Source organism: Artibeus jamaicensis, unplaced genomic scaffold, assembly GCF_021234435.1.
Source record: "Artibeus jamaicensis isolate MK-2021 breed Jamaican fruit bat unplaced genomic scaffold, CSHL_Jam_final scaffold_916, whole genome shotgun sequence".
NCBI lineage: Eukaryota > Metazoa > Chordata > Mammalia > Chiroptera > Phyllostomidae > Artibeus > Artibeus jamaicensis.
This window is the reverse complement of record NW_026522059.1, coordinates 38,643,578-38,657,008: the sequence shown is the minus strand read 5'-3', so window position 1 is coordinate 38,657,008 and position 13,431 is coordinate 38,643,578. Positions and strand designations below refer to the sequence as shown.

General features: G+C 34.1%; 1 protein-coding gene across 7 annotated transcripts in view; it reads right to left on the bottom strand.

Annotated features, from left to right (window-relative positions):
* MYBL1 (MYB proto-oncogene like 1) overlaps positions 1 to 13,431 on the bottom strand; it is a 39,631-nt gene that overhangs the window by 14,136 nt on the left and 12,064 nt on the right. For 4 of the 7 annotated variants that reach the window (XM_037148958.2, XM_037148959.2, XM_053661254.1 and 1 more), the window contains exons 3-8: positions 13,320 to 13,391; positions 9,947 to 10,039; positions 8,641 to 8,861; positions 6,930 to 7,095; positions 4,542 to 4,613; positions 3,856 to 3,960 (exon numbers count right to left, since the gene is read on the bottom strand). In XM_037148958.2, the coding sequence (XP_037004853.2) occupies positions 3,856 to 3,960; positions 4,542 to 4,613; positions 6,930 to 7,095; positions 8,641 to 8,861; positions 9,947 to 10,039; positions 13,320 to 13,391 (729 nt within the window). Of the gene's footprint in view, positions 1 to 3,843; positions 3,961 to 4,541; positions 4,614 to 6,929; positions 7,096 to 8,640; positions 8,862 to 9,946; positions 10,040 to 13,319; positions 13,392 to 13,431 lie in introns of all 7 variants that reach the window. The other 3 variants (XM_053661252.1, XM_053661255.1, XM_053661253.1) reach the window with 1 other exon arrangement.

Sequence of the window (13,431 nt, the reverse complement as noted above, 5' to 3'; positions counted from 1 at the left end):
ACCCCAAAGAGCCACAGCAATTTTTAGAAAAAAGAACAAAGTAGGAGGGATCGCCATACCTGACACTGAACTATATTACAAGGCCACTGTAATGAAAACAGTCTAGTATTGCATAAGAACAGACACATAAATCAATGGAACAGAATAGAGAGCCCAGAAATAAACCCAAGTTTCTATGGTCAATTAATATTTGACAAAGGGGGCAGAAGCATAAAATGGAGTAAAAATAGCCTCTCCAACAAATGGTGTTGGGAGATCTGGACAGCCACATGCAAAAAATGAAACTCAACCACCAACTTACACCATACACAAAAATAAATTCAAGATGGATAAAAGAGTTAAATATAAGTCACAACACCATAGAAGTCCCAGAGGAGGACATAGGGAGGGAAATCTTAGATATTCCATACATCAATATTTTCACTGATATGTCCCCTAGAGCAAGGAACATAGAGGAAAGAATAAACAAACAATACTTCATCAAAATAAAAAGCTTCTCCATGGCTAAAGAAAACAGCAGCAAAATGAAAAGGGAACCAACTGTATATGAAAATATATTTGCCAATGATATATCGGACAAGGGTTTGACCTCCAGAATATATAAAGAACTCACACGATTCCACTCCAGAAAGACAAACAATCCAATTAAAAAATGGGAAAAGGACCTGAACAAACACTGCTCCAAGGAGGACATATGGAGGGCCTAGAGACATATGAAAGGCTGCTCAGCATGACTAGCCATCAGAGAGATGCAACCTAAAACCACAATGAGATACCACTTCACACCTGTCAGAATGGCCAACATAAACAAATCAACAAATAATATGTGCTGACAAGGATGTGGAAAAAAAGAACCCTAGTGCACTGTTGGTAGGAATGCAGACTGGTGCAGTCACTATGGAAAACAGAGTGGAATTTCCTCAAAAAACTAAAAGTGGAACTGCCTTTTGACCCAGCAATTCCACCACTGGGATTATACCCTAAGAATCATGAAACATTAATCCAAAAGAACTTATGCACCCCAATGTTCATAGCAGCACATTTTACAACAGCCAAGTGCTGGAAGCAACCTAGGTGCCCATCAGTAAATGAGTGGATAAAAAAAACTGGTACATTTACACAGTGGAATACTACGAAACAGAAAGAAAGGAGCTTCTACCATTCATGACTGCATGGATGGAACTGGAGAACATTATGCTAAGTGAAATAAGCCAGGTGGTGAAAGAAAAATACCATATGATCTCACCTATGAATGGAACCTAATCAACAAAGCAAACAAGCAAGCAAAATATAACTAGAGACATGGAAATTATGAGCAAACTGACAGTAACCAGAGGGGAGAGGGAAGGGAGATAACAGGGGAAAGAAGGAAAAAAGTTGTCAAGGAACATATAAAAGAACCCATGGACGAAGTCAAAGTAGGGAAGGGTGAGAGGTGGGGGAAAGTGGTGGCAGGAAAATGAAGACAAAACTATTTGATCAACAATTGAAAAAGAAAGAAAAAAAAAAGTAGGGCCAAGATGGAGGCATAGGTAGATAGACTTTACCTCCTTCCACAACCAAAATGAGAACAACAATTTAAAAACATAAAATAACTAGAACTGCCATAAAATGAAACTATGAAAGTCCAACAACCAAGGAGTTAAAGAAAAATTCATCCATACTAGTAGGAGGGGCAGAGACGAGCAGCTTGGGCTGAGAAGATGTATGGTAGGCTGGCAGCTGGCAGACCCAGTGAGGCAGTGGCTGCAGGCAGTCCCACATTTGCATGTGGATAAACTGGGAAGAACAACTGGGGAGTGAGATAAAGCATGCAATCCAGGGTCCCAGTGTGGGTAAATAAATCCTCAAAACCTCTGGCTGAAAATACCTGTGGGGAATGAGGCAGAAGACACTTCCAGCCTCACAGGAGAGTTTATTAGAGAGACCCACAGGGTCCTAGAACATACATAAACCCACCCAACTGGTATCAGCACCAGAAGGGCCCAATTTGCTTGTGTGTAGCAGAGGAAGTGACTGAAAGCCAGCAGAGAGTTGAACAAGCAGCACTGTTCCCTCTTGGGCCCCTCCCCCACAGACAGTGCCACAATACAGCCACATGGGTTGCCTTGCCCTGGCGAATAACTAAGGCTCCACCCCTTACTATGTAACAGGTGCACAAAGACCAAAAAATATATATATATAGCCCACATGAAAGAACAGATCAAACTCCAGAAAAAATACCACTAAGCAATGAACAGAGAGCCAACCTATCAGATGCACAGTTCAAAACACTGGTAATTAGGATGCTCACAGAAATGGCTGAGTTTGGTTGCAAAATAGAGAAAAAGTGAAGGCTATGAAAAATGAAATAAAGGAAAATGGACAGGGAACCAACAGTGAAGAGAAGGAAACTGGGCCTCAAATCAACAGTTTGGAGCAGAAAGAAGAAATAAACATTCAACTGGAACAGAATGGAAACAAGAATTCCCAAAAAATGAGGAGAGGCTTAAGAACCTCTGGGACAACTTTAAATGTTCCAATATCTGACTCATAGAGGTGCTAGAAGAAGAAGAAGAGCAAGAAATTGAAAACATAATGAAGGACTTCCCTAATATGGTGAAGGAAAGAGACTTCTAGAAGTCCAGGAAACTCAGAGAGTCCCAAAAAAGTTAGACCCAAGGAAGCACACACTAAGGCACACCATAATTACACTACCCAAGATTAGAGATAAGGAGAAAATCTTAAAAGCAGCAAGAGAAAAGGAGACAGTTACCTAAGTTATCAGCAGGGAGGGGGAGGGTAGAGAATGGGGTAAAGGGAATAAGAAGCATAAATGGTAGGTACAAAATAGACAGAGAGAGGTTAAGAATAGCATGGGGAATGGAGAAGCCAAAGAACTTGTACGTACAGCCCATGGACATGAACTAAAGGGGGGAATGATGGTGGAGGAGTGTTACAAGGCAGAGGGGAATAAAGGGGAAAAAATGGGACAACTGTAATAGCATAATCAATAAAATATGTTTAATAAAACAAAAACAAAATAAGAAAGAAGTAAAGTAAGTACTCTTCAGGTCTTCCTATTTGCCCATGATTTTTATAGTTTCAAAACAAAAACTACTCTACCTGTGGAATATATCTTGTCTATTACAATTAACAAATGTCATTTTTATTAATACTCTTTTAAATGGTATAAAGACATCACCAACTACCTAGTAATACTATTTCAAGATCTCAGGTTAGTAGCCCTGGCTGGTGTAGCTCAGTGGATAGAGCACGAGCCTGTGAATCAAAAGATCACGGTTCAATTCCCCGTCAGGGCACATGCCTGGGTTGCAAGCCAGTGCCCAGCAGGGGCCAATTCCCAGCAGGGGATGCATGAGAAGCAACCATACATTGACATGTCTCTCCCTCTCTCCTTCCCTTCCCTTCTAAAGATAAATAAGTAAAATAAAAATAAAATAATTTTTAAAAAATCTCAGGTTAGTAATTCTATATATTAGTTCCCTTACCTCATTCAGCCCCAAACCAAGGAAAACCCTTTCTTAAATGTAAAAAGTCTCAGGATATTAAAATTTTAATACTTCTCTTAAGTACCAACTTTTTTTTCTCTTAATCCATCTAGAATAGCCTGTTTAATTTTGCTAGAATGATTGCCACTTATCCTAATTTAATACTACTAGTTGTTCTCAGCAACTAAATCTTAGACAATAGTTTTCACACCTGGTAACCAAAAACAACATCCACATAAAAATCTTAAGTCATAATGAATATGCTTTCCACTTGTTGACATATGAAAGTCAATGCTAAGGAAAATTATAAAAGCATATAAAAGACTCTAACAATAAAATCTAAACACTTAACCTGATTTCTTACCGCCGGAACTCGCTTTCTTCTAACTTCATTCTCAGCTGACATAAGAAGCATCTCAAGTTCCTTTATTTTTTTCTCCTTATCAGGATCTTCATCAACAAAGGGTTGCTAAAATAAGTTAAATAAAAAACAGGCTACTTATATAATTACTTTATTATTAGTGTTCTAATTTTTATTTTCTTCTACACACTATAAATCTATTTTTTCTAAAGCTTGATACTATTAAATCCCAAATATCCAAAATCACAATCCCTCTGGAATCTAAAGAGGTGATAGTAAATATTTACAATAGAATGGAAAAGAATTGGGGGAAATAAATGTATAAAAATGTATACTGCATTATCTATATCAGTTTAAAAATTTGTGTCTGGAGTATGCTTCAATTTATTAAATTTTAGTACATATTCTTAACTAATTTAGCAAAAATATGTCCATTCACAACCTGAAGAATGCATTAAGTTGGAAAATAAAAGAACTACCTTACTGGTGGTGTCTTCCACTTTACATTTACAGTGTATATTTCTCAAACCCACTTAACAAACTTTCTCCTTTAATGTTATCATATACAAACTAAATGGGACAGATAGTATTGTTTCTGTCCTAGCTTTATACATGAGGAAACAGGCACTATTAGATTTACAAAAATGTTTGAAGTGGTTTCCTTTGTTTTATTATAAATAAAGAGTTACCTGAATAAAGGCAGAAGTCTGAACATGTTCTATACAATTGCCTTCGGGTGACACATACTGATAAGCCGGAATCTAAAAGTAATTATATCATTAATATTCTACATATAACATTTTAAAATCTGAGACAAAGCACAAAAACTCTTGATAAAATATGAACATTAAAAAGTCAGAAAGTATTTTTGTTAACTTTAAATTTTCATACCAACAATAGTTTCTTATCTACTAAGTACATCTCTGTTCTCAGGGTCTGATTAAAAGTCTTAACACAGGAAAGATCTATCTTCTAGATGAAACGTGAGAATTGCCTGGCCTAGATTCATCAGCCAATTACTCTATTAACAACAATACCCACCAAGTATTTTTAAATCTGCTATTAGTATTACTCTATTTCCTGGAAAAGACAAAGTAATTTTGTTCCTATTATAAGTACTAAGGGATTAGTCCTTATGAAGCACTCAAAGATAGGACTAAAGCAAATTTTTCAACGTTACTATCTCCTGCTCCTACCACCATCCCATGGCAGCCTCTGGGTAAAAAGATATAAAAATAAAGGTTTCTTATGTTGCTTGCTTAGATAAAAATCAGAATTACTCATGTACTTTTTAATGCTCTGACAATAGACTAAGAATTATTCTGCTTCTTTTCTAAAGTATCTGTAATAAGAATTTTGAAGTTGCATGCAAATTTACTGTGTAGTGGTGGAAAAATATATAAGGTATTTTTTAAAACCTTAAAATATAATAACTCTAAACGTGATAGAGTATATTTCCCATAATGGAGTACCTAAATCACTAATGTAGAACCATTATACATAACTTCTAATATTAAACTTAATTTCCACAATACTTGATTAGAACAAGTTATCAATCAATTTGGTAACTCTAATGGATTAGAAATATATCTTTCACATTTTTCATTAAAATCTGTGACAGTATTTTAAATCAATCCATTTTTTTCTTCCAAGTAAAAATTAGAATTATCTTTTTAGTATTTTAAATGAATTGAACTATGAATATACACCTTTCAAGAATTATTAAACATATGGGAAACAGTTCTTAAAGTACAATTCTTATCTTTCCAATATATTTTTCTTGAGACTGTTAAACATCCCCTTGACCCCAAATAGATTTTAAAAATTATCTATGAGTTAAAAAAATTAAATTTAAATAACCTTTCTAAGATAGGTTTCAGTTAATGCTGCTGAAATCTAGGACACTAAAGAAAAATGTAAAGAAACACAATAAAAACCTGGCAGGGGTGTCCAACCTTTTGGCATCTCTGGCCACCCTGAAAAAAAAGTTGTCTTGGGCCACACATTAAATACACAAACACTAATGCAATTGATGAGCAAAAAAATTTTTTGATTTTGTGTTGGGCCACATTCATAGCCATCCTGGGCCATGTGCAGCCCACAGGCTACAGGTTGGACACCCCTGCAAGTATTGAGTATTAGCAGATAACTATAATGTCTTCATATGTCTTCCTATTTGTAAATTAAGATGTCATTACTTTCTTTTAAAATTATGTCTTTAAAAATGTCCATTTGATGGAATAAAATAAATTCTGAGGCATACTAAGCATAATTTTTTTCTAAGCATAAAATTTTAACACAGCCGAATTTTGTCTTTTGGTAGGTACTATTAAGTTCTGACTTAATTTTTACATTGTGACAAGAACCATGAATTGCTCAACATGCACAGCAGCATGACAGATAGTTAGAGAGGGAAATGTAAAACAAACCTTATGAAAACTCCTACTAAACCAATTGCTTACAGGTAGGAAAATGCACTGTACAGAAAATACAGTTGCCCCATTATGGACTTGGGTAATCTGTACTCTGACGAGCATTTTTAAATGAAGCCTGAAGTCACTCAACTGGGTCATTAGTAGTGGGAAGCAACATTCAATGCTATCAAAGAACCAGTTATTTACCACACCTACCAAAATTATGGCTTAAACAACACTTTACTATGTTCTCCTTTAAACCATTTTATATACACACACATCTTAGGGATAAGGAATACTACAATTACAAAATTTCTAATTACAATAGATGTTAAAGCAGAGAAATCACTAGCTTTGAATTATAAATGAAGATTCAAAGAATGATATTATTAGGAAAGGTACATACTAAATTTTTATATGTAAAAGTTACATATATTGATAAAAGGAAATATTTTAATGAGTTTGTTCCCAAAATATTTAACAAAATGAGCAGAGATAAACCTCCAATTATTTAACGGCAGTTATGGAATTTTTTTTAGCTTAGAAATTCAAATGTCTATTCCCCTAAATATATGTTGTATTTATCCTATTAAGAAACCAAACACCTTCCCATATAGCAACTTAAGAAATTTTAGAAGTAATAAAGGTATTAAAAATATGTGCCTGAACAGGTATGTAAAACTGATTCTGGGTTTGCAAGTGGTCCATTGTTGCACAAGGTTTGTGTTGAAGCTTAGATGAAGATTTTATTCCATCTTGTAAGTAGCCCTCCTGTTCCACTTTTCTTCGCATAGTAGAATTCCAATGGTTTTTGATAGAATTATCAGTCCTATAAAATGAAAGTGTGTAATTTTAAAAGAAAAACAGGATTCAACAAATTTTAATACTGTATAAAATGAACAAAGTGCACTTTATAACACGTAAAATTAGATACTGGTTTAATTAAAAAACCAAACTGTATGTCAGGCACAGTTCTAAGCACTAGAGCTATGGCAGTAGAGAAGACAAAGCCCCTCCCTCGTGGAATTTACATGCTCATTGGAAGTGTGGCAGAAGGAAAGGAGGAAGAAGAGAAAAACAAAAAAACTAAATATATAATAAGAAAGATACCACTGCAATGCAGATCATTAAAGTAGGACAAGAAAATGAGTAAAAAGGGCAATTTTGATTAGGTAGTCCAGAAAGACCTCTGGGAGGTGTCACTGAAGTGAAGATCTGAATGACAAGGAAAACCCAACCACAGAAGAAGAGAAAAAAAGACCATTCCAGGTTGAGGGTGTAGTGACGACAAAGACCTTGAAGCCAGGTACAAACATGGCTGTGAAAAGCAGCCACAAATTATAGAATCCCAGTTCTCCTTTTCACTTCCTAGAACAAAATACCTGTGGAAACAAGTTCAAGGATTCCTTTTTCACCTAATTTTCTTTTATAAAAAAGTAAATCTTCAATCTACAGATACCTGTAGCATAAGTTCCATCTTTCATGAAATCTACAAACATTTACTGAGAACCTAATTTATGTCAAGGTACAGGCTAGGTTCTATGAACAGTAAAAAGATGTAAGAGATTAAAAACATCAAAAGCTCCTAGACCAGGTTGAGTAACTTGGAAAAATAAAACTTAACACTGTGCCTTAATTTCTTTATCTATGAAAACAACATTTGCTCTGTGTATTTCACAAGTATATGAAGATTAATTAGGAATATACATAAACGTATTTTATAAACAATGAAGTACTATACAGATAGAGATTACAACAAAAAATGTATATCTTCTAAGTGAAGCATAGATTTGCCTGAGGTTGTTGGTCTACTGTACTACTAGGATATGTATGAATCAGTGCAACATATAGTGTACACAGCACATCACTGGCTCTGAGGAAACTTCTATACTTTAGCCACATGGATGCTCCCATGATTTGAATCATATCATAATTAATTATAAATTGCATTTTCCCTAATGCACTTTCATAGTTTATTTCAGCCAGTATATTTGTTATTTTCTGGGCTTATGAACAGAATCCAATACAAAAGAAATCTACAATTCAGATTCCACTCCGACCAAGTTTGAAAAAAGACTGTCTGCCTAATTGGCACTGATATGTAAACACATTTGGGGAGTGCAACAAATGTTCATAATCCAAAGGCTTCTCATTTTGTTGTACAAATTACTACTATAAAATATTTCATTAAAAAGTAATTATATCCCTTACCACAGATACATTACAAATAGTCCCAAGGGAGTGCTTATACTGTAGTCTCAATTTTAATTATAAGTAAAATAAAAGTCTCAGGGTACTTGCAAATATATTTAATAGTAACATAATAAAGATCAAGTGTAAATACAGAAAAATGTATATACATTTATATAAGCACCTTCCAGGAAGCAGTTTGGCAATTTCTGCCCAACGATTTCCCAACCGCTTATGTGCTTCATAAATGATCCTGTCCTCCTCTTCTGTCCAGGAAGATTTCTTTACCTCAGGATTCAGATGATTATGCCATCTTTCTCTACACTGCTTGCCTATTCTTCCTTTTAAATGTTTTGCAATTAAAGACCATCTTTTTGGGCCATATTTCTGAACTAATTCAATGACCTAAGAAACAGAAAAACAAAGTTTAAAAAAGCATTACCTTGACAGAATGTTAAAAATATAACTCATAAATACTTTTTTAAAAAATGCATTAAATTCAAGCTACAACAACAACTTAAAAAACAATTTTACCAATAAATACTGCTTTGGTATTTGCCCAGTTCAAAAATTGATCCCAAACTTATTTAAAATACAAGGTACTAATTAAAATCACTAATTAAAGTGACTTATAAGTTAAATAGTTTCATTTAAAATAGCAGTAAAAATGTTGAGACTTATGCATTTCCTAGTCTTACATCTTTAAACAACAGAAACTTCAGCTGGAAGCCAAATAAATCAGTTTGGAAACAGGAAGGATCTATAGTTACTATCTTTTCACTTCTTCCTTTCTCAAAAGGAAAGGATCTAGCTCACACATTTTAAAACTTATCATTAGCCATCAAGTAAATTAAATCAATTCTGGGATTAATGAAGTAACTTTTTTTGAGTGGAAATAAAAATACTCTAATTCTTCAACTACATTAACAATTTTTATGCCATAAGGGACATGAACTAAAGGGTAATTCCAAGTGGAGGACAGAAATTCTCCCATTTTTCTCAGGCTTATATAATATAAAGAATTATCTTGGTTAAATTATCCAACACTTTGGAAATGTGATGCTTTGATATGTTTTATTTGGGGGCACATTACAGGTCAAAAGGGAAAGCTGAGAATGACTTCCTTAAATATAATGTTATCAGATAAAATAAAATTATTTTTTAAATGTTAACTCAATTTTCGAAAAGAAACTAAACTATATTTTACTAACCTAAGCTCTAAACAAGGTGCTAAGCTGCTGGTATTTTTTACTCCCACAAACCAAACACTTGAGAATTCTATATGTATAATTCATTACACATAAACTTGGTTTGACTCAATTCATTTAAAACTACATTTCAAGACACAATTTACAATTCTTATGCAAGCAGCACCCAGAGAACAAAGTCAAAGTAATTTAGATGTACACTTCATGTGTCAAAATAATGTACTAGGAAGAAAGAAAGCTAATTTACCTATACAGTGAGGGAAAAAATATGAACATAATTACCCTCTGATCTTCTTCTTTAGTCCAGGGACCTTTTATCAGTTCTGGATTTAAAACTTTCTGCCATCGATGCTGACACTGAAAATCAGAACGATTCTGAAAGAATTTAGATGATTTTGTTATTGAACTACTGTCTTCCAAAATTTATGTCTTACAACCTTAAAAACAGAGTCTTCAAGAATAATATATTCAACAGCATTCCTTAAACATGTAATGTTTCTTTTACATGCCTGTGTCCCAATCGTTTTTTTTTTTAGTTTTGTTTATTTTTAGTGAGAAGGAATGGGAGGGAGAAAGAGAGGGAGAGAAACATCAGTGTGCAAAACCAAATACCGTACATCATTTGTTTCTTGCACACCTCCAGCTGGGAACCTGGCTTGCCACACCAGTCAGGGCCCAATTCTTTTTTAATTAAAGTAGTGGCAGGATTTAAATTATAAATAACAACATTATGTACTTGTAATTATAGTATTCGTCTCTACACTATGTCTTATAAGACAGCAAGTGGCAAAGCTATAATACAAAAACTGCCCATAAAAAATGTGTATAAGGTTGAGAAATAAAGGAAGTAAAGAGAAAACTATACAAAGGAGATGAAAGAAAAACAGCACAGCAGTCTGGATTCATATAGTTCGGCAGTACATAACTTTACACAATTAAAAAACCCCTAAAAACACTGCCAGACTACTGAATGGTACTTAAAGGATGTTTATAAATGATGACCCTCTTAAGTTATCAATAAAAAACTAAAAATATCTACATAGGAGATGTACACTAAATATCAGTTAAATTATTTAATTGTCGAAGCTTAAAATAAAAATGAAAAACCTTATGCAAAAACATCTCAAACTCCAAAAATAAATAATAATAAATGAAGCCTTACTTTAGTCAATTCATGAACTAGAAACTTCTATGTTTTATGATGATAACAACAAGAACAATAGTAACTTTTCATTAGTGATTCACAGTTTACAAAGATATTAGTTAATATACGAGGTCTGTCCAGAATGTATCCCACCATGTAATATGAAAAATAGCTATTTATTGAAGAAGAGACAAGGAACATTGTACATAGGACAATGACACCACAGTCCCCTTCAAAGTATGCATCTTGGGAACTCACTGAATCACACTGATGGTCTGAAACTCTTCCCTTTCAAAGGTGATTTTAGTTTTAGGAAAAGCCAGAAGTCACAGGGCAACAAATTTGGACTGTAGGGGGTGCTAAGTCACCTGGGTGATTTGAAGTTTCAACAAAAAACTGTGCAAGAGACGTGATGCATGAGCTGGCATTTGTCATAATGAAGCTGCCAATCACTAGCTGCCCATGGCTGCGGCTATTTTCATCATACTGCATGTCTCAAACAACAAAGAACATTAAGGTAGTACTCTTTATTAATTGTCTAGCCTGAATGGGTGTACTCATGATGGACAACACCTTCCAAATCAAAAAACACAATTTAACATGGTCCTGATCTTGCTGTGAATTTGTGGTGGCTTCAGGCATGAAGAATCAGGCAACTTCCATTGGAATAACTTGGCCTTTGTTTCCAGATAACCATAGACCCATGATTCATCTCTGATTATGACCTTGAGGAAATCTGGTTCATTGGTAGCAGTTCAAATCAAGTCATAAGCAACTGCAGCACCATGTTCCTTCTGGTCTGGTAGCAGAAGCCACAGACTGAATTTTGCCACAAGTTTCATGACAAGACCCTGTATCAAAATCTTGGACACAGTAGTTTTTGGAATCCCTAAAGCAGCTTCTGGTTCTGGCACCATCAGTCGTCAATCTTTGTTGATTGCAGCCCATACATGTTCAACATTCTCAGGTGTTCTGCTTGTTTCAGGCCTTCCAGAACGTGGATCACTTTCAATAGATTCTTGGCACTCTTTGAAGCATTTGTGTCACACTTTTATTTGCACTGCACTCACTGCATTGTCCCCAAAAGCCTTCTGAATCATCTGAATAGTTTCCACAGAGGAATGTTCAAGCTTAACACAAAATTTGATGCAGATCTGATGCTCTACTCACTCAGTCATTTTGAATGTGACAGCCACACAGTATACATGCTCACGTAATTGTGTCTACCACCTCCACTGAGTAATACAGTGAAGTTGTCATTGTTCACACATGCACATCCCAGTCCATTCTCCTTGGCTGCCAGGTTACATCAATGTTGAGAAAACCATTCTCATTATATTAACAATGGCTGGACTTTTTCCAGACAGGCCTTGTACACAGTTATAGATAATTTAGAAGTGTATAAAAGTATAAGAGAGACAAATACTTTGTTTACCAAGAGCTCTGTCTTTATGCCTAGTTGACTTCAAATTATTTTTATTCAATTGAGCTTCATTTCTGGCTTTTGTATATCAGAGTTGATCCATTTTAAGGCTATCACTTTCTCCAAAATAATCAGGTTGTTCTTGTATGTTCTTGTAGCATTTCTCTGTTCATTTTATGTGCTGTTACAACATTTAAGTTAAACTGATAAAACTAATGTAAATAAATTTTTGGATTTAGCTTCCATTACCGAACATCTTTTAAAAGTCTGGAACTATGCCTATATGTTATTTCTAATTCTCACAAAAATACTATAAAAACAGTACTATTATTTATTTATTATAGATAAGAAAGCTGAAGATCAAAGAACTCAAGTAGAGCTGACATTTGAACACAATTCAGACTGACTCAAAAACTTTTCTTTCCATTATTTGATTTTGATTTTAAGGTTATATTAAAAGGCATCATAACAATATGAAAAGAACATAGGTAACATGATTTCTGAAATCCAAAGTAGTCAGTCAATACAAAAATTGAAATATGAATATTCTACCTTAGTACCTACAGTGTAGTAATGAGCAAATAAAAGTCATAGATACAAAAATACTTTGTAAATTATAAAATTATAGGCTAATAAGAGTATGTAAATAGTAATATGGTGAATAGTTTTTCTAAATTAAAAATCAATTAACACTTTAAAATGTAAGCATTTTATGACAAACTTTTCTAGAGACTTTTCTGATTTTATTAATTAGCTATCAAATATTCAACATCGTTAACTTCTCTTGAAATGTTTTAACATTTATCAGCAATTATTTATAAATGCCTACCCAAACTTAGTATCATTTTTATTTTAGATCAGTAATCTTTTTAGGTCCTACACTAAATTACTAATTAGTAATTAGGATAAACTAATTACTAGAAAAATTAGGCTTTCTAAGCCATTGGCAACTGGAGGAGGACCAGAATTAGAGATCTTTTTAGGAAGGAAACCTAACATAATAATACAGACATATTTTTTAAAAACAGCAAATTGAACCCAATTACCTAAATCATCCATTACATGTAGAAATACAATACTTCACTTACCTGAAGATGACTGGCAATTAGAGTCCAATCATCAGTTCCATGTTGTTCAACCAGCTTCTTTAACTTATCATCCTATTAAAACAGGTATGAATATTAGAAAGCTTTCCCCTAC